The sequence below is a fragment of the Caretta caretta genome, chromosome 12 (genome assembly GCF_965140235.1).
Source record: "Caretta caretta isolate rCarCar2 chromosome 12, rCarCar1.hap1, whole genome shotgun sequence".
In the NCBI taxonomy this organism is placed as follows: Eukaryota; Metazoa; Chordata; order Testudines; family Cheloniidae; genus Caretta; species Caretta caretta.
The window spans coordinates 31,927,421-31,953,215 of NC_134217.1; the positions used below are offsets into that span (position 1 = coordinate 31,927,421).

The following is a 25,795-nucleotide window of genomic DNA, read 5'->3' on the forward strand; positions in this document are numbered from 1 at the left end:
AAATAAAGGCTCCTGTTTTGATCAAAGTCTGTGTGGATGAGTGAAAAATCTTCCTAGGTCCATCTACATTTGTCACATTTTGCTAGTGTCTCGAAGAAAGGCCTGGACCTACCAAAACCCACTTTAAAGCTGGATGCTTCTGAATCAGTACAGAGCTGACTGGCAACATCACCACAGGAGGATAAATTTTGTGCACAGGGGTTTAGCTGCATGGCTGCTATTGAAGTTAATGGAACTCACACGATTAAATTCACACACAGCGCTTTGAAAAGGTACCTCCAGGTGCTAACTGCAACAATGAAGGGGCCACATTAAAAAAGGGCTACAAATGCACCGCTATTGCTGTCACAGTTATCCGTACAATGTATTTACTAATTCAATTAAATCAAACAAATCTCTTGTATCCTGGGGATATGGTAAAGGAAATCCAGGTTAAAAAAAAAGGGGGGGGGTATCAAGACTTTCGCATCAAATTGTACAGAGGAAAAAGGTAAAATATCGGAGAAGACAGTGAGTTCTGCAGAAAATTCTGTGTCAAAGAATGGCCCAACACCAGAGATTTGGCACTACGTTTAATTCTTCTTTCTCACAACCCACAATGCCATCACCAATAAAAATCAATATGCATAGATTATAAAAATAAACATTGCCCTATTCTGATATTTTCTAACGATCCAGCATTATTAAAAAATTCTACAATAGATATAATTAAAAACATAAATGTTTGTTGCACTATGTTTACCTTTACTGTAGTATGTCCTATACTTAGTACAGTAAATTAGTGAGAATCCCAAGGTTAACTTAACTGCCCCTGGGTGATTAATGTTCAGTTTTAATGTTCCCTACTCCTCCCTCCTGAAAAGAGGCAAAGTAACAATCAAATTAGGGACGCCTAGGAAACCCCATTTCAACTGTTGGCAGTGTCATATTAGCCCTTCTCATATGGGTAAATTTAGTTCCATGCACTTTACTGTATGTAGATTCTTCAGACAAGATCTTAAATAAAAAGGTAACGTCTATATCTCCATGACAGCATTCAGAAGAGAAATAGTTTGCCCCACTGGCCAAACCTCCCCCTCCTTCTCCAACAATTGTGCACGGGTTGGTTTTTTCCCTCCATCCCATTATTTCATTTGTGGTCAATATATACAGCTTCAAACCTGGTGTTTACAGGAGCTACTCCATTGCCTTCAACTAAATCTGGGCCCCCATCCTTATATATAACAGGAAATCAATGGGAGTGTGGCCTGTGGAAGAACTTAAAAATTTGGCCCAAAGTTCTGAAGAGGAGCTAAAAGAAAATGTTCATAATATCCCTGGTGAATCATTCGTACATCTTGATGGGTTCATGGAATTCTGCCATTCAAATGCAGGAAATAAAAGGGTGTACAAAACTAATTGATAGGTTTTCACACATGCAGATGGCTGAGAACAGAATATCCAGGAGGCCATGACAATTCCACATTCCTGATAATGTACTGAAAGTTTTAACATCTCTTAAATATAGAGAAAAATGCATTTGCAATAGGGCCCAAATGTCCCTTCCTCTTCATTCATCATCTTTTTCTCTCCTGGAAGGTTCCCAATGCGCCTAAACACTGATCTGGACCAATTCTTGGCTTCTCTACTGAGATTGCCAACCAGTGCTAACTGGTGGTGTGTTATATGGACCTCTGTGCACCAGGAACAGGACGGTTACCACAAGACTCATCTTCACATACCCATTGTGCCATCAGAAAGGCTCTATATCCAGTCCCCTAGAGAGGAAGTCAGGGCTACCAATGGATTCTTTACGTGTTGTAAAGAGCATGTAAAGATGTAAATACATATTCCTCCTTTCTCTCCAATTCAGAGTAGCCTGTGTCCCAGGGACCTTTAACTATATATTGTGTAAACTGCACAAATGTGTGACTGAGTGATGCTGACTATGTCTGTGCATATAATCGCATGAGACTGCTGAGTGGAGTCCACAGGGATTTCTTGTTGCTAGCAAGAAGTTGATTAGTTCCTCCACCATCAGTGTGTATCAGGGTCTCAGAACTGAAAGCTGACCCAGGATAGATCTAAATAACATCTCTGTTTTTTAAAAAAACCTGATGTGCGCACCTGTAACTGCTCTTTTGTGAAAGTTACAGCACTTCTTCTGATTTATCTGTCTGACCTCTTCGACACTTCTGCCTCCCCCATGTAACCATCGATTTCCCCAAAATATCCCAAATCTGAGGCCCAATCCAGCTTCCACAAGTCAGTCACCTCAGCAAACTCCACAAAGCCCTGAAAAACCGAAAGGCTACGGCACAGGATAGTTCTGTAAAGCCAGTGCAAAATAGTAGCAGAGCAACATCTAAAAATCAGGAAGCCATGTTTTGCTGGATGGGGGAGGGAGGTTCTGTTTGTTTAAATTAAATTCCAAAATTCATGAAGCTTCAACAACTGCAAAATGGTGCTTAAAAACAAACAAAAAAACTAATTTATTTCATCTGCATTTCAACATTGCAATGCATTAGAATCCTTGTTTGGTGCTTTCCCTATCAGATCTAGAATTATATTTATTTCACAAATTACCTCTCTTGATCTCAAACAGGGAAACTAAAAGTTATATTAAAAATGGTAAGTAATGCTTAAATGGCTGATCCTGCCAATAAATAATGCCTGACTGTAATTTGAAAACCATTATGTAGTTGAAGCAATGAATGATTTAAGACTGCTTATTTCGATCACCTGTGATAACACGTTAAAGTCAAGGCACTACACATACAGTCAAACATGAGAAGCAAGCTAAAAATCTTCATCTGGAAATAGGAAAACAAACAGGTTTTGCAGTTTTATTCTTTACTTTTTTAAAGATTTCATTAAAAACACACAACGAAAGAAATATTTTAAGCAACCAGCAACAAAATGGGAAAATACCATGTGTCTGGAGTTTTAGTGCCCTCTGAGTGCAGGAATTTATTTGCAGCAAGCAGAAAATAGACAGCAAGCATAAAAATTCAGCAGATTCCCGCTAGTAAAATTATTTATCAAGCTAACAAGGGAGGAACCCTTCTAGTAGCAACAAGCCAGCAAGAGAAAGATGTGCCTTTATATTTTACCTTTGGGTTAGCGCACCAGTAAAAATGCCAACTGACAAGCACTTCACATAAACATTTCTTTCTAAATGAGCTGCCTTGTTAGGAAGAAAAAAAAAAATCTAAGCAAAGGCTCACTACAGTCAACAGACAGAAAAATCCAGGATGAATGCAGTTTTGCTCAATAGTACAGAATATAAATAAAGACATAAAAATAACGTGGTTATATAAATGAGTTTAATAAATTAATACGTCATTTTATATTTAAAATAATAACTAAAGCTATAAATGCATCTTAGCATTTGATTGTACCAAAAAGAAAAAGGAGAAAAAAGCACATCCCAGTAATCTATTATTTAGATCTTTCTTACCTTTGGAACAAACTATATATAAGTATGCACTGTACTGTGGTTAGCTGCGCTACACAAGCCTCATTGCAATATTTATCATATATTTATTTTATGACTGGAACCCTGAAGTCTGTTTTACAGTTTAGTTTCACGATACCAAACGTTGATTATAAATTATAAATGGCTTTACTAGAGCCTGAACAGACAAAAAGTTTGGAGACACATGGATTGCCTGATCCCAATTAAATTTTAAAGAAATAGTAAACTGACACATTCTCCGAATAGCTGCGCTCTAAAGAGGACTGCAAATTATTCCTGTCGGCTGTACAGTGAGGCTGTTCCCTCCGAACAGCGCTTTGCTAGAATGAACATTTGACAATTGTCAGCAGGCTAAAAAAAAATCCCCAAAATAATCCAAGGTCTTTTTTTTTTTCTGTTGCATAAAGAAAAAGGCCGGGGAGTTTCCCAAAAATCGGATTCTCTACTTTATCTCAACCTGTAACTCAGGAAGTAAAACCGGCAACATCTGTAGACAGAAAAGAAAACTTTCAGAGCTTTACACTGAATCTTGAGGGGAAAAGGTTTTTATGAAGGTTAAACAACATTGCTGGCCTGATCCTGTATTTGTTATTCAGGCAGAATGCCAAAGGAAGCCAAGAGGGTAAAAAATGTGGGGTAAGATAAGTGAGCCACATCGGGGGGGGGGGGGGGGGGAGAGGGGAGGGGGAAGTCCCAAATAAATTCTCTTTTTAGCTTCTGGCCCCCTGCAAAGACCAACATTCTCCCCTGCTTCTACAGAAACTCACAGCACTGGGTGAGAATGACCAAATCTCCCACTGAACAAATGAACTGAGCTGCTTCTTTAGCCTACCTAGTGCATTTCTTGTGCTTAGGCCAAAAAGTCTCCAACTCTAAAATGACCACTGCAGGGTCTGATCCTGCAGTTCTCGTGCACCCAAGCCTTCTTTTGGAAACAATGTGAGTTTGGGATGTACATGTAATACAGGCCTGAGCTTTGGAACTTGTTAACTGCTGATGGATTGCATTAATATGAATATTTGTCTGGAGGGGACAAAGGCTTTCGAAGAGTGAGCTCAACATCATGGGCAAAACATTAGCAATAACAAAAAGGGGAAGAGCATCCTAGAAGCAAACTACGAGATAAATAATATATTTCAACTTTTATGTTGCTCGCCTTTCATCTGGTACAGCTGACATTATGGTCCTGTTAAATTTTTAGCATACAGCCAACATGTAAAAACAGAGCCAAAAAGTATGATGGAATGAACAGAATGGTGAATGTAGAGAGGATCTCCTGTTGTTTGAAAGGAAAGGACGAGATAGTTGATGGGATGTGGCTGTTTCTATGGAAGATGAGTGGTTAATATATTCAATGTTGTGTTCTTGCCTTATTACAATATAATCTGAGGCCAAGCGATATGAACACAGAATTCCCACTAAGCCCAGAAACATGTGGGAGTGCTGTGTGCAGAGCAAATGGCCCTTAGTATTCAAACTGGAGTATATAGATAGATGGGGGGGTCCAATCCTGTCCATACTTCTCATGGCCCTGGTTAAAACAAAGTAAGGAAAAAAAGTAGTAAATGTGGAGGAAAACAAGGGGAATGCACCATTTTCCCCACTCCACTTTTTATTTCGCATACCAAATTTTAGAGGCAAGTTCTACACACCCATACTCACATGAGCAGTCCTTACACATGTGAGTTGTCTAATACCTGCCAACTGAATGACAGCTATTTTTATTACTGGCTGTTTTCAAACACTCTTCGCTCTTTTAGGATCTTATATACTCAAAAACAAAAACACGTTTAAGGACCCAATCCTGCAGCTTTCGGCCCTCCCTGCATTAATGAAATTCTTAGTTTGGTCTGGAACCTGATTAAGCTGGACCAACAGAAGCTCTGCTTTGTGCCACAGCAGCGGCTCCACCGCTGGGGTTTGCTCTGGTGTGACTGCATCACCATAGTGCCAGGGTGGAGCAGATTTCCTTACTGTTGGCTGCTCACCCGCATAAGGCCTGGGGAGTCAGATTCTAAGACGTCAATAACTCAGTACAGTACTACCTCATAACATGAAACCGGCTATTTAACTACTTATCACCACTAACAAAAGGTCTCTTTATTTTGATTAACTTTGAGAGAACAAGTTACTTGGAATCAGAGTATGTTTAAATAATTACACAATGCAAGATAACACGTCTGGAAGCAAAAAATGGTGCAAGAGGAAGACGGAGAAGAAATAAACTTGGTCTCACTTCCCAATTTAAACTGTGGGTTTCAGAGTAACAGCCGTGTTAGTCTGTCTTTGCAAAAAGAAAAGGAGTACTTGTGGCACCTTAGAGACTAACCAATTTATTTGAGCATGAGCTTTCGTGAGCAACAGCTCACTTCATCAGATGCATACCGTGGCTCACGAAAGCTCATGCTCAAATAAATTGGTTAGTCTCTAAGGTGCCACAAGTACTCCTTTTCTAATTTAAACTATGAATGACCTCCAGGTCAATTTTTCAGAGTATCTCAGATCAATTCAATTCTCACCTCCGCTCCCTACCTGCTAGCAAATGAATATATTGTGCCTTCCAATAGACTGAAATGACTAAAAGGAAATCGCATTTAGCCGCATCTGAATAACCATGGTTATTAGATGATGCGTGCAGAGGAAAAATTACCATTTCTCTTCTTCTATTCCTTCTACTCTGTCTGATTGTCATGCTCACCTCACTGGTGATTAAGTTGTAGGATGCTCTTGCAGATTGTTAATTAGGTGTTAATATCTGCAAGGGGCCACAGCAAGCTTCTACACCTGAGGTCATTTCTCAGAAGTCAGGCTGTCTCCAGTGACAGTACCTGTAATTCCCATAGCTAGTTTGATTCCTACTCAACAGCTGGAGCTAGTGTCTCTTTCATGTCTGGTTTCATTTCCTATCTGAAATTATATGAGTGCTAATATCTTTATTATCTTTCCCATAGATGTGCAATGCTTGAGAAAGTGGCACAGCATGTTGTTCACAGGCTTATTATTATTATTATTTTTACCACAGCATTTTGAAAACAGTTCAAGCAAAAATCTTTATGGTTAGCAAATTCATAGCTGAAGATTCCATTATTGGATCTGGGGAAGAAAGCAGGGCGGGGGAAAAAACAATAGTAATAATTTTGATAGACAAAAATAAAGCTGCACAACTGGTGAGCGAAAATGGCTTAAACTTTGGGAACTAATGTAATGGCATCGACAAGGGGGCGGGGAAATGAACAAGGCAGCCTGACCGCCATAGGTCTTGGCAGCTGGTTTGTGAGCGTGTGCATGTGTGAGCCAGTGAACCAGTAATGAAGGGTTTTCAAGGACATATCATTTTGCTTAAGGTAATGAGTCATGTTATATTTAAGATGATTTAGTTGGGGATTGGTCCTGCTTTGAGCAGGGGGTTGGACTAGATGACCTCCTGAGGTCCCTTCCAACCCTGATATTCTATGATTCTATGATTTGAAAAAAAAAAAACAGTTTGGGTCTGCCTTTCAGAAAACTCCTTGCTATTTGAGGGCCTGCTCCCTGTATTTAATTGGGTACCCAAACCTCCCACTTTGTTCAGGGGATGAAATTCACATCTGGGCAGAGGGCATGGACAAGTCCTACAAACCATTTAAGTCCTGTTTTAAGAGTTGCTGTGGAACGTAAATGATGAGCAGTTAGAACCGTTGTATCTAAATACCTGTCATTTATATTCCTCACCCAAAGTGATGAAATAAGGACACAAAACAAATATAAATAACAGATATTTATATATGCAGTGTTGTTGTAGCCGTATTGGTCCCAGCATATTAGAGAGACAAGGTGGGTGAGGTAATATCTTTTATTGGACCAACTTCTGGTTAATGACAGAGACAAGCTTCTCATGGGTTAAAACAAAGGAAGGAAAAAATTAGTAAACAGAAAAAAAAAAGGAAGTAAATGTGGAGGACAAAAACTGGCATACACCATTTTTTCTGTTGATCCCATAAAAGCTATTACCTCACCCACCTTGTCTCTCTAATATTCTGGGACCAACACAGCTACACCACTACTACTAACAAGATATTTACATAAACCACCTTTCAGCAGAAGGCATCAGGGAGCTTTACAAATATTTCTTAATTCTCCTAACACCCCTGTAAGGTAAGAATTAATAACGTAATTTTATAGCTAGGTAAAGTGAGGTATACAAAGATCAAAGGCAATACATATTTAAATGAAGCCAATGGAACTGACTACTCATGCTTAAAGCTAGGCAAGTGCTTAAGTACCTTGCTACATAAGGGATCAATTGATTTGACTAAGTTCTCACAGCGAGTCTACAGTGGTTAGACTAAAACTGTCCCCTTTTCTAAGCACTGCACCTTTTGGAGCCATAAGCCATATTGCACATTAAAGAGCTACTTTTTCAGTCTCTGATCAATGTGAACTATATATTTAAAAAGTGTAGATCATTTGGTAAATGACAAACACTGAAAATCCAGAGAAAGACTGTATCTATTAGCACTTAAACTAAAATTCTATGTTAGAACTAAACAACAGCAGAAATCACACTAGTGCAAAGATGTATCAGGTCTTAATTGTTTTAAACTCAAGCAAAACTAATAAACTGACTTTGATGGGAGTTTTGCCTGAGTAACAACTGCCAGATTAGGCTGTCAGTGATAAAAAGGTCTGTTCTTTGATCATAGGTTTCAGAGGAACAGCCGTGTTAGTCTGTATTCGCAAAAAGAAAAGGAGTACTTGTGGCACCTTGGTTAGTCTCTAAAGTGCCACAAGTACTCCTTTTCTTTCTTTGATCATAAGGACACAAGCTATTTTCACTCTCTCTTCAAATGAATACAGACGAGATGAAGAGATAGGATTTTACACTATTTATTAAGTTTACACTTTCATTGTGTATAAAACTTGTTTTACCTAGAATTTCTGTAAGACACCCTGTAAATTGTAAGAGCAGCTTTTTCTAATGTAGTTTAAACCATCTTCAAATGGGTTTTGCTCCCATTCTCTTGGCTAACATAGCAAAATACCTTCCATTTGAAACAGGCCTAATATAAAAAAAGGCCTAGCTTGGCTACATGTGCACATACATGGCTTCTATTAACTTCGAAGGGAACTTGACCAATAATATGCCACAGAAGTTTTATGCATAATTTAGAATTTAATAAAATGAAATCAATTTGTAAAGGGGTACTTACACACCACTGAAAACTCAAATAGAGCTCATTGATACACACAGAAATTTAGCTGGTTATTTATTGCCTATATTCCCTTTCCAATATATCAGACATTTAGCCCTAGAAAAGAACTTGTGTGTTTAAGACCCAGCCTTCTACTGTCTCTGCTGAAGTCATCATCCAGAGTTAGTGACATCACAGTCTGCTGCCATGAAAGTGAATGTTGAAGTCATATCCTACATTCTGACTTCAATGCAGACTAACGCTGGACAGGAACAAAGAGGGGTAAAAAGCAAGTTCCTGTGCAAGCACATCTTTGTAATAATTATGTGTGGGAACAAGGAGAAAATCCTAAAAAAAAAAAAATCAAGTGAAAGGGTGAATGGATTTATATTTTAAGCCTGCTTTATTTAAAAGTTTTTCCTTGCATGAAAGTTCTTAATGGTAAACTGCAAAAGGGAAAGGAAACGTGTGTGTGTTCTCTACTTCTCCTTATCCTTACCTTAACTTTAGGGCTTGTCTACATAGGGAAATTCAATGGCAAAACTACACCTGTATAATTATACCAAGAGAGTTACACTGGTATAACTTTCCCTGTGGACACTCTTCTTCTGAAATAAGAGCAGCTTTTTCTAGTATAGTTTAAACCATCTTCAAAACAACCTTAACCAAACTGGAAAAAGTCACTTTTATTCCAAAATAAGAGTCTCCATATGGGGAGTTATATAAGTGTGCATTCACACCTTTCCTTATACCAGAATAGCTTCCTGCCTAAACAGCCCTTAAACACACCGGCTGAAATTCTGGCCCCAGGAAGTCTGTGAGAGTTTTGTCATTGACTTCACGGGGTCAGGATTTCACCCACTATCTCTTCCTCCTCCGAAGAGAGGCAGATGAGTTGCAGTTTCGGTTCCACGCTACTGAGTTACCATCAATGCAGCCCTCCCAAAATGACTAAGGTAATCCTCCAAAAATAAACAAAAAGAACTCCTTTATTTTGGAAAAAAAAATATTATGAGGCCATTATAAACTGTAATGTCCATAAAACAATTAGATTTGCTCTGGCCGTTCACCTTTAAGGGGAACAGAAACATTATATTACCGTCTGTGTAAGAAGAACCAAATTTGGCCTTCACACAAATAGCATTAAAATCCCACTGACCTCAAAGGCAATGGAGACACATATCACAGGGCATAATTTGGCCCTTGCTGTGGCATTTTGCTCCTGGCTGTTGACTCCCTTATGCTAGAAAGTGGAATGCTTTAAAATTAACAGGAAAGGTTGGACAGTGTAACAAATACATTGGGAAAGAATGTTTAGGGCCATATACCAGCCTTCAATCTTGCACAAGACCCACACTAACATCACTAGAGGCTTTATATCGGGGTGGGCAAACTACGGCCTGGAGGCCACATCCAGTCCGGCCCTTCAGACATTTTAATCCGGCCCTTGAGCTCCCGCCGGGGAGCAAGGTCGGGGGCTTGCCCCACTCCAGCGCTCCAGGTCCGCACATGCCATGGCTCCACACAGCTCCCGGAAGCGGCGGCATGTACCCGCTGCGGCTCCTATGAGTATGGGCAGCCAGGGGCTCTGCACGGTGCCCCTACCCCAAGCGCAGCCCCCGCAGTTCCCATTGGCTGGGAACCATGGCCAATGGGAGCTGCATGGGCAGCGCCTGCAGATGGGGCAGCGTGCAGAGCCTCCTGGCTGTGGCTCCGCATAGGAGCCGGAGAAGGGACATGCTGCTCCTTCTGGGAGCTGCTTGAGGTAAGCGCTGCCTGGAGCCTGTACCTCTGACCCCCTCCCACGCCTCAACCCCCTGCCCCAGTCCTGATCCCCCTCCCGCCCTCCAAATCCCTTGGTCCCAGCCCAGAGCACTCTTCTACACCCCCCACAACTCATCATCCCCAGCCCCACCCCCGAGCCCGTGCCCCCAGCTGGAGCCTTCATCCTCTCCCCCACACACTCCAACCACCTACCCCAGCTTGGAGCTCCCTCCCGCACTCTGAACTCCACATTATTGGCCCCACCCCAGAGCACGCACCCCCAGCCGAAGCCCTCACCTGCTCCCACACCCCAACCCCCTAATTTTGTGAGCATTCATGGCCCGTGATACAATTTCTATACCCAGATGTGGCCCTCATACCAAAAAGTTTGCCCACCCCTGCTTTATATGGATTATCGCTTAAAATACCACCTCATATCCATGCTGATATTTTAATTTCATTATTAATATAGTGATATATATCAGGAACATGAACCAACTCCCACTGACTTTCACAGGAAAAAGTGCGTGGAATTATGCCGAGGATTTATTTGGTCCATCATCTTACTACCTGTACAGATACCAAAAGAGATGTTTGTATAGTGATTGTATCTTAATCAACAGCTACAATAGACTTTATTTACACACACCATATCAATTGCCTGCATTGCTACAAATATGCTAGAAATAACATAATTCCTTCAAAGAAATCAAATTAGCAATGAGATCACTGAGACTACTGTCCACTACTATCCTCCTATAGTACTAAATTCCCTTAACCAAACTGACTTTATGAGAATAAACTAAGTGAGCCTCCAGAGAGTGCAAAGTATTGGACTTTTCATATCTAAGCTTATTATTCCTAATATCACAGAGAAACTTCCCTGAACTGTCCTTCTCCTTCCCAAATTCCCCATCTGAGCAGATGTCTCTCTTTTTCTTGCATTTACCTGTCAATCATGTTCACAGCTGAAATTTGATTTCTCTCCCAACAGTAACCTTAGATGAAATATTACCATAGGGGTCAGTCCAATCTCAACCTGGCCATAAAAGTTCATTAACACTTCCTAGACTCAATATATATTTGTTTCAAAGTAACGGGATCTGTTTTTTCAACAATGCCTAACAGGACAACAAAAAAATATACAAGTAAATGAAATTATTGTGTCTATTTTCCAGGCCAGGGTACATCGTGCCTATAAAGTCCTGTTATTACAATTATACATTAAATTAAAGGCTTTTTAAAAACATGTCCATAGATAACTGAACAAAATTAGCAATGATTGCTCTCAGATTATTTAAAATAAAGAACTCTTGTTAGCAATGAGCTGATAGACAATACACTGAACAGTGTACACTGAACAGTGAAAACAAGTATCTTGACTATGTTTAAAATTCCTGTTCAAGCCTATTCAATAGATGCAACATAATATGCTCTGCAAGGACCCATAATAAAACTAGGGGTCTGATTTTCTTCTCGCTTACAACACTATAAATCAGTTGTAATTTTACTGATATCAATGAGATTACACCCGTCACTAACTCAGGTAAACTGAGAAGAGAATCAGGTCACAAAATGTGTCTCTTATGAAGTTCTCCCCTGGCCCAATCCTGCAGCCTATACCCAAGCAAAACTCCTGCAAATATCAATGGGAGTTTGACTCACGTGAATTCTACAGGATTAACCCCCCTTCCCCACACAGCCAAATTTTAAATAAAAATAAAACTCAGTTGCACGAGCTAATAAAAATGAACAGTGTTTTGTTTAATAACACCTCTTAATTGTTGATATAAGTGTCGTAGGCTGTATTCTTGTCTAAAATATGAGATTTCATAATTAAACTCACACAGGGATCTCTGTAATTGAAAATCCCATTTAAACTGCTTAGTGTTTTTTTACAGTTGAGCCTGATAATAAACAGATCTCATGGACCATATGTCTGCCTGAATCTACGAGGTGTGTGTGTGTGTGTGTGTGTGTGTATATAAAAGTTTGATCTTCTCATTTTCCTAAATATTGTATATTCTGTAAATGGGATAGACTGAATAGATGTGATTTGGGAGAGGAAGACAGCATTATGCTTCTCATTCAATTGGACATTCTGGGCATGTACATAAAATAATACAGACATCTATCATTTTCATCCAGATTTGAGACAGATCTTCTGCAGTCTCATACTTAACCACCATAGCTCGTTTCTGAATGCCAGGATTTGAAGACAAAAAAAGAAGATGTTCGCAAGGAATAAAATATAGATTATGCTACATAGGAGACATGCTTGGTAAACAAAAGTAGAAAACATTCACATTGCCCAGGTCACTTTTACACACCTGAATATGAGCCCAATCTAACGTCCATCGGTTATTAAGTAAGCTCCATATTAACAGTCAAACAAAACAAAACAAAAACTCTTACTCAAGTATGCAAATGAAAATCAAAATGTACCTTTTTTTTTTTTTTTAACTTCAGGCAACAGGCATTTTCACATCACCGATGTAGAAGATTCTCTTGGGTACCTAATTTAGTAAATATATTAAAATAAACAAAACATAATTAATAAAGAAATTTAAAACACTCTAAAATATGTCACTTTTACTGATATTGTACAGAGCAGAACTGTTCTGATTGAATGCTAATTTAATTTCAGAAAGTCTTCTGTATTATTTATTAACGGTATTCTAGTGCTGATGAACTTAATGGAACACTGTGTAAAATGAAACAATTTTTAAATAGCATGCCTGGCCTTTATTCGCATTAATAACACGAGGATCTTAGTGATAGCACTATTATCTTAGTAAAACAAAAATACAATTTTTGTCTTGACAGTGAATATCAAACTACAATAGTTGAAAGCATTTAGCTTCCTATAGTTTTCTTAAATAATTTTTTTTATTATTATTAGCTGTGCTAATGTAACTGGCAAAATAATTACCAATTTCTGTACATAGTCCATTATTTTCCAGACAGCAGTTTAATAACAAAACCAGAGCTGTCATTTCTCCCTACGGTTACTCACACTATACAAGTTCAGACTGTCAAAATATATTTAAAATCTAATTTTAAAAGATTCAACACAGTTACAATGAATCTTTGTACAATAAGTGAGATAAACCAGTGAGTCAATCTATGCTCTTTAAATATGGGTATTTTGTTATGTTTGTTACATCTAACTTTCTCCATTGGACTATATATACACTATGTATACTTATACAGAATAAGTATTCTGCGGGAAGTATAGCTGCAGCTACATCAATGTATTGTCATAGCATAACATAAACATAGCAAGAAAAAATTGCATATCTGATTTAAGATTGAAAAAAAAAGCAAGACTATCTATGGGTTTATCTGGCATTTTGATTGCAAAATAGCTCTGCAGCTTTAAAAAAAAATCAGCTGTACAATTTGTGCCAACTAAATTATTATTCCACAATGTAAAGATCACTTTCAGCATCAAACTGAATAGAATGGCGTATTTAAATATTTTCAAGCATGCCACTTAAAACAATGTTTCCTTGTAGTGGGAAATTTTACATTAGATCATGTTTATTCAGAAATGTTTCAATCAGATCATGTAAATGCCCACATATATGTTCATAGCAAAGCATTGTGGCTGATGAAGGCTTTTCAAGACAGCTCCTTTGCCTCCCTAACAATCTTGTTGATCCTGTCTGTTATTTTTGGAGAAAAGGGACAGTGTCTCATTATATGTATTATTTGGCATCCTGCCCAGGATCTCTTAAAGCAGATCACTTTTTAGACCTTTGGTGTAATTTTCCTCAAGATGACTTCTGCTCTCATGCCAATTGATGAATCCATCCTGTTATTAATGCATTTAGTTGGGAGGAATAAGTATTCAATTCTCACACCTGAAGACCATCCAAAAAAGTGTTGTGGTCAGCCTGCTCTATTATCTTTAGTCTTTGATGAGGCTATCCCTTATCTAGAACCACAATAGTTCAATCAATTCAAAGGAGACCTGAAACAGAGTGGACACATCTCTCACAGGCACAGTGCACAGAATCATTTAACAGGTTTATTTGAAGATCAGGTATTAATAAAAAGAGTTTCCAAGAAATGTAGCACTGAAACAGCCTGGAGAGGCTAAGCAGATTTATTAATTTAACACGGCTGATAACACTTCTTTTTCTTCTTCTTTTAATTTGACAAAGTTGGTTCAGGAGAGTTATCATTTAATAAATTTGCTCCTCTATAATGCGGTCTGTTAAAAAGGATTTTACAATAAAGGCTGCTGAAAGACTGTGCTCAGTTTAGAGACGGAATGTGGTGTGGCATGAATATACAATTTTAAGCAGATTTAATCTTATATTATTCCTGTCTCCAAAGTGACTCTGCAGTAGGTCTCTTGTCAAAAGTGAAGTCTGTTTGTTCATCCTATATTGCAAAACAGTGAAATGTATTGCAAACTCTGGCCTGGCTTCTTATGTATTACAGTACTTTCATCAGTGAATTAGGAAGCAGTTGGGGGTGGGGGACGGGCAGGGAAAGGAACTGGATCTTTTTTGTTTCAGGGTTACTTACCTTTCAGCACTGCCAATGTTTCATTGCAAGGGCCTCAAATGTTTGAGAAACCTGGGACTCTTTTTAGAGAATACCACAACTTTAGGAGCTGATACCCACACACAAAACCCACTCTTTAAAGTTACTGTAGTTTCCAAGATCTTTTAAATTTCTACTTTTAAAAATCAGTGAAAGGGAAGGTTCTGGTCCAGGTAGGTTAATCAGCCTGTGTTAAAATGGAGCATTAAACTCTATCTCCGAGAGAGACAGAGAGAAAATCAGCTGGATTTGGAAAACTGCTCTTCTCCCAACTGCAAATGATTTACAAAGCATGCAGCCCAAACCTCCCCCACCCCCATCTCCCCCAGCCACCAAGGCTCTGATCCCAAACCTAACTGAAAGACTCCCATTGACTTCACTGGGCTTTGGATTAGGTTTAAGTGAGCCCAGGTTATCAGACAGAAAAGGCAAAAGGGGCCGAATCCAAATAAAATCCCAGCACCGCTGGCTCCAGGAACGTACCTAAGGGATGATCAGTCAGCGGAAGGCCGCCTGCACGACACACCGGCGCTAAGCTTTGGACGGATGGATGGATCCTTCAGGAATTGAATTTAGACAGCACACAAAAGCAGCGGCCTCCCTCCCCTCCGGCCCGCTGCAGTAACACAGCCAGGCTGGGCCGCCCGAGAGCCCCCTTGGCTGTGGTTGGGGAGGTGTGAGCCGCCTGGCCTGTTTGCTAGCACAAGCCCCTGCTGGGGTGAGCCCGGCTGCCCAGACACAGACCCCCCCGCCCCCCAGTTCCTGGGGCAGCGCTGAGAGGTACCAGCCCAGGGGCCCCCTTCCTTGGCTAGGCTCATGGTGGCCATGGGGGTCCCCCTGCCCCAACGCTTCTGGTCTGGGTCGCCTCCTTGGCAGGTAGCCCCTTGGCTCCCCCGCTGGGAAAGGGGGGGGCCTGGCCCCTGCCCATTTGCCCCCTAGGGGGCACTTCGCGTTAACGCCCCCGGCTGGGCCAGGGCTCGTCCCCACGAAGTTGTGGGCAAACCCCCGGCAGAACGGAGCCGCTTCCCCGCCCCTCGGACTCGAAGCGGCTTTTTACAGGGGCGAACACGTGCCGGGAACCGCAGCCGCGCTGGGCCCGTCCTCGGGCGCTCGGGGAGGGTCGGGGCTAGCGGCCAGCCCCGGGCCCTTGCCCCTGCGCGGGGCCACCTGCTTTCCGCCCCGCGCCTGCCCCAGCGCTGGGCTAGGAGGGCGGAACGGCTCGGTTCGGCTCGGCTTGGCTGGTCCAAGCGATGCGCCGCGGTGGCTCTGTGTTCCTGGGAAGGGACACAGGCTGCCCTCGGCGGGGGAAGGCGCCCGGGTCGGCGCCCTTTGGGCAGGCCATGGGGGGGGGGGGGGGCTGACAGACGCCGTCCGTAGTCCCTTGAAATGCCTTGGCCCCGTCCATGGGAACTCCCCCCACGTCCCCTATTTGAGTTGAGTGGGAGCAGGATCGGGCCCTTAATGGTCACGTTTCTGTCTCGCCTGAGCCCTGACAGTACCCGGGGGAAATACACAAATGCTGGTTCCTCCCTCAGCCCGGTTCCCGAGGGAATGACCTCTCCTGATCGGAAACGGAGACGCAGACCGGAACACATTTACACAGCCGATCTAGCCACGCGGGTTCTCATTTACATAATAAAGTGGAAGGGAAAGGACCGAAACAGGAGACATCCACTTATAACCCGCGTGGTCTCAGACGTAGTTTCTTAATCGCCCTGCCCTTCGCTTCAGTACCCCACATTGCAGCCTCAGCGGTACAGGGGACAGTGTTTGGGATTTGCGGGTTCATGTCAACAGGATGCTATTTAAGCGGATTCAGAGCAGGTATTTCATTTCCAGGAACATTCCGAGTCATAACACAACTATTGATACGCATCAACCCGCCGGCCGATGGTTACACTGAAAACCCAACGTCAGGAACGCCCAATATACTTTGGAAGCAAAGAGTTTATGCGGGAGAAATGTGGGGAGGGGTTATTTGAGTGCTAGAGATTTTCTTGGGGAGGGGGAGTTTATTCTTTTTGTTTGGGGAGTTTCATGTCTTTATTTTGAATAACCCCCCAGCCTGGATTTAAGAAGCCAAAAGGGAACAAACATCTTTGCCATTCTGCAGCTGGCTGGGGTGTGACTGTAGATCCAAATTCTGGCGAGTTCAAGCCTGGGAAATGAATGTGTATTGCTGGTCTGCCTGACAAAACCGAGGCTTCAAGGACGCTTGTTTGACACTGAAAACCGAGGCAGGAGGGAGCGGAACAGTTGGCCAGATCACGCATTGAAATAGGGTGTTGAGCCCCCTTACGCCTCCATACACAACCATTAACATTTTGTTTTAAAGGGGGAGAGCTGCAGAGAACATTTTTCGGGACTGTACTTCCTAATAAATTAACAATTGAGAGGCCATCAGTGACACTTCACCCTCTCACCCCGCTGGAAACTTTAGACACTGCTTGATTTGTCTCTTGCTCTATGCCTGTGGAAACAAGGCTTCTAGCAAACTTCTGCTCTGTCTTCTATTCCTTCCATGAACGATGTCTGGTGGATATGTATTTAAAAGGAAAACACGTCAAAGTATACAGTACTTAAAATCAAGCGCTTATGCAGGCAGGGCAATCTCCATCCGAAAACTCACTCTGCCAAAACTACAGGCCTAAAGTATTTTACTGCAGTGTAAGAAATTGCACTGTTTTAGAGTTGACGACCAGAAAGGGCACAGCACGCTGGAAACTCATAATTTCGGTGAGTAATCCGCGATCAATTAACAAGCAGCCCTCAAGCACACCGCCAAATTATAGATTCAGATCAAGGTGATGGTGACTATAGTAGGAGTTTAACTGATTAGCTGTAACTATCAACACACCCATCTACCCCTGCCTGTGTTACTTAGCGCTGGCATTGATCGCTTTCATCTTGGAATATTTTGCATTGCTCTGGTCTTGAACTCACAAATCTGAGTGCAGTCACCCCCCCCCCCCCCCCAAGAGTGGTAAGCTTTATTTTTGGTCCTCCTCCACCACCAATTCGAATCTACACTAACTGTCCTACAGTAACAGATGCTGTGGAGTGTACAGCATTAACATCTACTGATTTGCATCCACTGAGCCTGCTAAATTCATTAGAAAGTGCTAAAACTGTAGTGCATGAATGCTCAACTGTGTCTCTGAAAAAATTAGTTCTTTAAAGAACCTCCCACCTTTTTGTGTCCTGTTGTACTAGCTTGTGCTATTTACAACAAGATGTGCACTTAAAATAGATACATGTGGATACAGACAACCTGAGTGTGTGGAAAGATGTGTTAAGCAGGCAAAATATATTACATTTGCCACAGCAACAACTGGAATTTACATGTTTTAAGGTATCTACTGACAACATGACATTAGTGATTTTAAAGGAGAAAATGTTTATTTAAAACCTTCACTACTGAAAAAAGTATTTTTGTATGTGGAATTTTTAAATCCAGTCATCTGAACAGGTGTCAGAAACAGTGAGTCCATTTAGTTCAGATGATGATCTTAGTAATAAATACAGAGGATTTCCTTTCAAAGCTGCACATGCTGAAATGACACCAATGTGGTTCTGGCATCTGAACAGATAATTCTGATATATGCATCATTTCCTCCCTAAATCCAGGAAGCAGCAGAACTGTGTGCCTGATATTATGTCAGAGAAATTGGTATTAAAAATTATGAATGATTCTTGCTCAAGAACTTCTTACATACTGCGGGGCGCGGGGAATACAGGGAAATGAAGCAGCTGTGCCAAAGTTAGTCCAAAAGGAAAAAAAAATGGGGGAGGGGACGGGGACATCCATTTGTAAACTTAAAATTTGCTGCTACTATTATTAGTGAGGATTTGTTTTTAAAGAAGAGCTTTTATTGTGGGGTAAATAAAAAAAAGGAAGTAGAAGCCTTTCTAATAAGTAAAGCCACGTATTTTTACTGTTGCTGAACAAAATGAGCAAACAGCACAGTTGCCATTGCAAAGAGTTGTTAAAGAAAAATACACTCAGGTGGCTAGGACTATTTTCCCCTTTTCAGATGTGATCCTATGTGGGGAGGCAGGAAGAATACTGTAGTACAAACACAAAAATATTTCACTCCACTAAGCCGAGCCCTTGATGTTAGGAATGGGGTTATGCTACATTTTAGAAAAAAGCTTAAGAGTGGGGGGGGGGGAGGTTGTATCACACTCTGAACCATATTTCAGACTGAGCAAAGGGTCGCCTCTTTTGTGCACATCTTAATGAACATTCTTTGCAATGTAGCTAATAAATGAGAAAGAACCATAGGGCGATGGCAGAAATGGGACACTGTTAGCGATGTAGAGAGTAAGAACTAACTCTCTCTTGTGACATATGGGGCCATATCTTCTTACTCAGGCAAAGCTTCCACTGACTTCAGTAAGAGATTTACATAAGTGAGAAGTGAGTAAAGGGTACAGACTCCTGCTCCCCATTCAAATCAATGGGAATTTTACCACTGAGTTTAGTGAGAGGCTTAGCAGGATACAGGCCGGAATGCTCCAAGCAAGGGGTGATTAATGAATATAGGTTATTCAGAGCAGATCTGTTCCAATTTGTTCTCAGCAAGCAGTTCTGCTAGAAAGGTGTGATCTCCCCTTAAATTCATACAGAACCCCAATAGATGGTTTGCTTTAGTGGTTATTAAAACTGCCTTGTAGTGGGTTTTTTTTTCTTTAGTTGCAATCTAACAGTATTTCAGACAGAGATTCAGATACAGCCTAAGGAAGACAATGCATTTTAAGTCTGAAGTAAAGACTGATATGTTAGGTTCATGGACAACGAAAAAGACAAGCCTTTTCTCGTTGGAGTGTGTACAGAGTATTTTTCCCTCTGACAATCTATTTCTTGGAAGGCTTTTCTTAGCTCAGTTCATAAAACCTTTACCTATACTGTGGGTATACTAAAACCAACCAAGCAAAACCCAGAAAGAGCAATGTTTCATTTGCTCTATCACCTCTTCTTGGCCTCAAAATACTATTGTAAACCTAGTAACTGCTTACACCTTTTCACGTTACTAAACTATGAGATCTGTTGTATTAAGAGGGTTAATGTTGTGCCACAAATTGATTGCACATAAGAGGGGCTCTGCATCTGTGCCTGAGAAACTAGCTGCAGTGTATTAGTTTAGAAGGTAATTTTAAATGTAAGGTGCTTATCAGTTTACTGAAAATATCAATACTTGTGAATTCTTTGGAATAATTCAGTCCCTAAGTGACCGCCATGAAAAATGTGGGCACTAATAGAGGTTTAAACATTTAAAGCAGGAGAAAAAGTTGCTATCTTTATGAGAGCAGATAATTTTCTAATCAGCCAATAGCAGCCAGTTTACCCTCAGATTACATATTAACTAGAATATGAAACTCCAATTAACCAGAATATGGAGCTTGAACCATTACTCAAATTGTGGTGTAACAGAAGGTCAAATGCTAAAGGGCACTCCATTGACTTCATGTTCAGGAGGAAGGGTGAATATAGAACAGAATTGGTTAACACCAGGGACCAGTTCCAAAGCTCCATAAAAGTCTCCCATTGAAGGGACCCATTCTGCTACCACTGAAGTCAGAGATTTATTTATTTGCCATTGACTTTAATGGGAGCTGATTCACTCAGAAATCAATGCTTGAATTCCCCCCTTGATGTGACTGTTGACACAACCTGTTGTGTTTTAAGGGAAACTCGGCCTTCCTGAGCAGAGCATGATTTAGGGTCCGATCCTGCAGTCCTGACCTGAAATCAGTGAGAACTCTGCCTGGGTAGAGTGTAGGACCCAACTCTGAGCAGTTTCTCTGAGAAACAGCTGTCTTAACCCTCCCAGAACAGAATTCTGGTGCAGTTTGCTGTGATGTTTTAATTCCCCTCTCTCCATATATTGGGGGTTGTTTTATAATTTAGAAGAAATTTATAAATAGTGTTGGTTTTATGAGCCTGAGATAAAGCTAAATTCTTGAAGCTGTAACATGCTTCGAGAGGCCTAAGTTTTTCAAATGAACTACAAAGTTAATCCTATTCAAATACTGGAGAAAACACTATGAAAACCTCTCTACTTATTCTGGGGAGCTGCTAGGGAAAGTAACTGTAAAATAACTGGGTCAATAGTTTTAGGAGATGTTCAAAGCTAAAAATGTCCTTTGGCATGCAGAATTATAGTAAAGAGCACACCTTTGGACCTTAACATTTTTTAGCAAATTAACCTTTTTGAGTGTTTGTTTAGGGCAAATAACTTGAAAGTCCTTTGATTTTTGATTTTTTCCCTCCAAAATTCACTGTTAACCTTTTAAGGCCTGTGGCTGACGAGAAAACCATGATGTGGAAAAGGGAGGGGAGGGAGGTTAGAATGGGGTATGCCAAATGTCAAAAACTCTTTATCTCTAGCACTAGATGAATATGTGACAAGAAAAACCTGATGCAGTGTCATCTCTTACTACATACAAACTGTTCTGCTTGGATCAGATGATAAGAGGATGTTAAGTCTTCCCTTTCACTTTACTCCATCATAAAACAATCAAAATATAGGACCATATTGTGTCATCAGGTTTTTCAGCAGAACTTCCCTTTGAGATCAATAGCTTGAAATTGATGGCACGATATGACTCATAGGAACTAAGGCCCTCTAAGTCATTACAAAACCTGAAAGATCACGTTTTTCACCTGCCTGACAGATAACTAATTTCTCGTGGGTGACAATTTTCCACTTTACATATAACTGGCTGCTAACTTCTCCTCTCCTTTATATCAGTGGGTTCAACTCTTGTATCAGCATCACTTCCTTACAATGTATTAGGCTTAGATACTGCTTTCATAGTTGTTTAACTTTTTAAACTACACACTAAAAAACTGAGTACAGAATCAAAAAAATGCAGTTTATTATTGTAGATTATTCTCTCTTTTGATATAACCATAAAGTTGAAAATGAAAGAAAAGCACATAAGAACATCACACATGGTTAGTAACTCAAGATATAAAACAATTTTGCACAGCAAAATATGTAAAAGGAAAAGTAACTGACAAGATTTTTTTATATTTATTGTGGTAAGATTTACTTTCCATTTTTTTTAAAAGACAGGATATCAGTCCCTGAAAATAAAATTTACTGGTTATTGCCTTTAAAACTGTGGAATTTTTGAAGTTACAGAAAATCCAGTTCTGCACCACAATACAACTGTAAAAAAATCTGCATCATCTTAAAACTGTGCAGTAATGCCATCTTTATAACTGCATAAATTGTATTAGCGTTCTAAACAGGTTTGTCTTTTTTATATATGCTTGCAGGTTATATCTTAGTGCAATTCAGTCCCAAATACTTCAATTTTGAAAAAAAAAATACATTTTGAATGTAAAATACCCCTATAGATATAAACAGGGGTGCCTCCCCCTTTTAATACTTTGGTTTTCAAATACAGTTAGTGGTATAGCAAGGACTACATATACCCAACTTATATTTAAGTTGCAAGCACATGCTGCATAAGCTACTCTTAAAAAACAGTCCCATTGCAAATTCTACCCCCCTTTACATCACAACAGTAAACAATTTAGTGCATCAATCTTCTTGTTTTTAAATCTACATCTAAACAGACCTAACTCTTTCAAATTTATCTATAACATTCCTTTATCTGTAGCATACATTTTAACTGGGCTTACAGATCATAAAAACTAGAATTAAATTATATACTAGGAACCCAGAGCATTCACATTTGACAATGACCAGATGCAAAAGAAAAAAGGAAATAAACTTGGGGCAGATCACATAAAAATAAATTTTAGACTGCTTTAGGCAACAGCATGGTTTTAAAGTCCCCAAACTGGGAAGCGATTTTTAAAAAAAAAAAACACATCATCTTTCCAAAGTTCTCTCTCTCTTTTTTTTTTTTTTTTTTTTTGCCACATTAGGTTATCAGAATCCATTCTGGCATTTTTTAAAACAGGGAATGCTTCAGTGCATTTAAAAGGAAGTCTGAAGTTTTGAGTAACTCAAAGCAGTTTTAGAGCAGACACAAACTTTAATGGGGAGGAAGAGGAGGAGGAAGATCAAAGGTTGCACTTTTTTGCTTTCAACTCAAAAAAGTGATGAGGCAATAAAACAAAAGGATGAATGCCATGCCATAATAGTCTCCAAAAGTCCATTTCCAAGCAAAAGAAAAAAAATAATTATACCCTACATGTCCAGCATGCAGGGTGTTTTATTAATAAATGTCTCTTTTTCATAGTCCATTGTTGCTAAGACAAAATAGCAAGCATAATGCATGAGATGAATATGGGATCTAATGGCAGACTAAAAGTCTCATGTTTGGCAGATTAAGGCCAAAACTCACATGAACACACTGAAGGCTGATGCAGGCTTGATTTTGGCAGGTTGATCTAGGTACATCTCTAGTTTATCACAACGCTAAAAACTGATGGAACTCAGCAAGCTGGAGTCTAAAAAATTCACATTGTTTTTGTATTTTTTTTGTTTTGGGTTTTTTTTGTTTGTTTTTTTTGTTTTTTTTTGCAAAGCTCAAATCTCATATGAAGAATTCAGGATGGCAAAAAAAAAAAACCTTTGACTTTTTTGGACACAGCAAGGTCAAAAGAAAAAAAAACTCATGAACTTAAAAAAATATAATGTGGATGGCAGGTTTCAAAGAAGAACAAACTTCATATGAAGAACTGAGTTGGTGGCAAGTTGGATCTTATAATGTTTAAAAAAAAAACATTGCAAGCCCCCACAAAAATAAAACAGAAAAGAAACTCATGTAGAACTCTAGGTTGGCCAACAATGAGCCAGCCCCACCATAAAAAAAACAACTTTTTTGTTGTTGTTTTTTTGTTTTTGTTTTTAATCGTTTCGAGTTTAAAAAAAAAATATAAGGTGGCAAGCTTGGTTGTTGATCTAGCAAGCCCCCAACAACAACTCACATGGAGAACTTTATTTAAGGTGGCAAGGCTGTTGGAACTCACATGAAAAACTCTGGAGAGGAAGGGTTGTCGCTGCTGGATCCGTTTTCTCTGAAGCCATTGCTGACCAGCTTCTCATATTTTTCCTTGTAGGCGTCCCTCTCCCGGACCAGCCTGGAGATCTCTTGCTTTAGGTGCTCTACTTGCTGCAGCAGCTGGTTCTTCTCTGACTCCAGGACGTGCCTTTGCTGGACCCTCTTGAAGCGACAGGACTGGGCATAGCCTCTGTTTTTGAGGGTCCTCCTCTTCTGTTTCAGCCGGATCACCTCTTCCTTGCTCACCCCCCGGAGCTGCCTGTTCAGCTCCCGCACCGACATGGTCACCAGCTGCTCATCCGAGAAGCGGTCGTCGAAATGCAGGCCGCTGCTGTGGTGCTGGTGGTGCAGACCCCCTCCACCACCGCCGCCTCCCCCGCCGCCGCCGCTGCTGCCGCTGCTGCTGCTGCTGCTGGACTGCACGCTGCCCGGCTGCTGGTGGTGGTGGTGCCCCGCCGGGTGGTGGTGGTGGTGGTAGTGGGGCGCCCCGTTCTGCGCCGCGGCGGCAGCGATCACCGCGGAGACCACGGCGGCGGCGGAGCCCATCTCTTCCCCGGGCATGGAGCCCCCCGCGCCGGCCGCCGCGGCGGCCAGCTGCTGCCCTCTAGCATAGCCATCGAAGCTGCTCTGGAGCTGGTGGTGGCTGCTGTTGATCAGCGCTTCCACCGCGTCTTCGGGGCTGAATCCCAACGCCTCTGGGTTGAGCTGCTGCGGGTAGCCGGTCATCCAGTAATAATCTTCCAGGTGGGTCTTCTGGTCCGTGCCAGAGCCCGGGCTGGGCGCCGAGAAGCTCGGGGAAGGGGGCACCGAGCTGCAGGGCGTGCTCATCGGGGTGGAAGAGAGCGATCCCCCAGCGATCAAGCGGCCGCACTGGCTGATAATGCGATCGGTCTCCACCGGCTCCTTTTTCACTTCAAACTTCATCAGATCGAAGTCATTAACATATTCCATGGCCAGGGGACTGGTGGGCAGGTCGGAGTTGCTCATTGCCAGTTCTGATGCCATCCTTTTGCTGCTGACAGTCCTCCAGAAAGGGTGCGCACCAGGAGCGAGGGGACTGCTCTGAGTTGCAACCGGGTGAGCCAGCTTGATTATTTGCAATATATATTTTCCTTCTCTCTCTCTCTCCACCAGCCCCTTGCAACCTTCGCTCCAATTTGCACCGACTGTTTGTCTCTCTCTCTCTTTATTATCCTTTGCAGAGCCTATAGTATTGATGATGCATCAGAGCGGGTTGCTCTTTCTATTCGCCTTTTGCGTAAAGGTTGTTTCTCTCTCTCTGTTTTTGCAGCTTTGCAAACTGCAGCTGGAGTTGTTAGTTGTTGTTGCTGCAAAGGTGGCTTTATGATTATTTTTTAACACTTCATGATGTCTTTCCTCTGGTCTTTTTCATGCAAAGTGCAAACCGAGAAGAGGTTCATCGGGGAAGGGGAGGAGAGGAAAAAGACGGAAGGATAAATTTTAAAAAAAGAAAAATTAAAAGTCAGCGCGATAACCAAAATATTTTTCTTTACCAAAAAAAAAAAAAAGAAAGAAAAAACGGAACCCCAAAGCTACAGCAAGAAGATGAAAAACATTTTAAAGGTCTCATCCAGCAGTAGAGTTTAAAAGCATTGCTGAGTTTTATAGCAGTCCTGACGTCAGCTTTCAAATGGGAAATTGACTCCAAGTCCGGACCAATGGGCTGCTTCAATCTCAGCCCTCATTAGCATAATAGTATAGAAACAAGGAAACTTTTCGAAGCTGTCAATCAGGGGCCAATCAGCTGACTGTCAGCTGGGGCTAAACTTTTAACTCTTTCTTGGCCATATCCTTGTACTCGGTTTCACATGGGCTTAATGTTTATTACCTGAGTTAA

At 41.1% G+C, this 25,795-nt stretch overlaps 1 protein-coding gene across 3 annotated transcripts in view; it reads right to left on the minus strand.

Moving 5' to 3' along the window:
• The window catches only part of MAF (MAF bZIP transcription factor), a 245,510-nt gene extending 219,972 nt beyond the window's left edge, over positions 1 to 25,538 (minus strand). For 2 of the 3 annotated variants that reach the window (XM_048817039.2, XM_075118434.1), the window contains exons 1-2: positions 23,906 to 25,538; positions 12,838 to 12,908 (exon numbers count right to left, since the gene is read on the minus strand). In XM_048817039.2, the coding sequence (XP_048672996.1) occupies positions 12,875 to 12,908; positions 23,906 to 24,942 (1,071 nt within the window). In that variant the 5' untranslated portion in view covers positions 24,943 to 25,538 and the 3' untranslated portion in view covers positions 12,838 to 12,874. Of the gene's footprint in view, positions 1 to 10,945; positions 10,963 to 12,837; positions 12,909 to 23,905 lie in introns of those variants that run through there. The other variant, XM_075118435.1, reaches the window with a different exon arrangement.
• Positions 25,539 to 25,795: the final 257 nt, after the last annotated feature.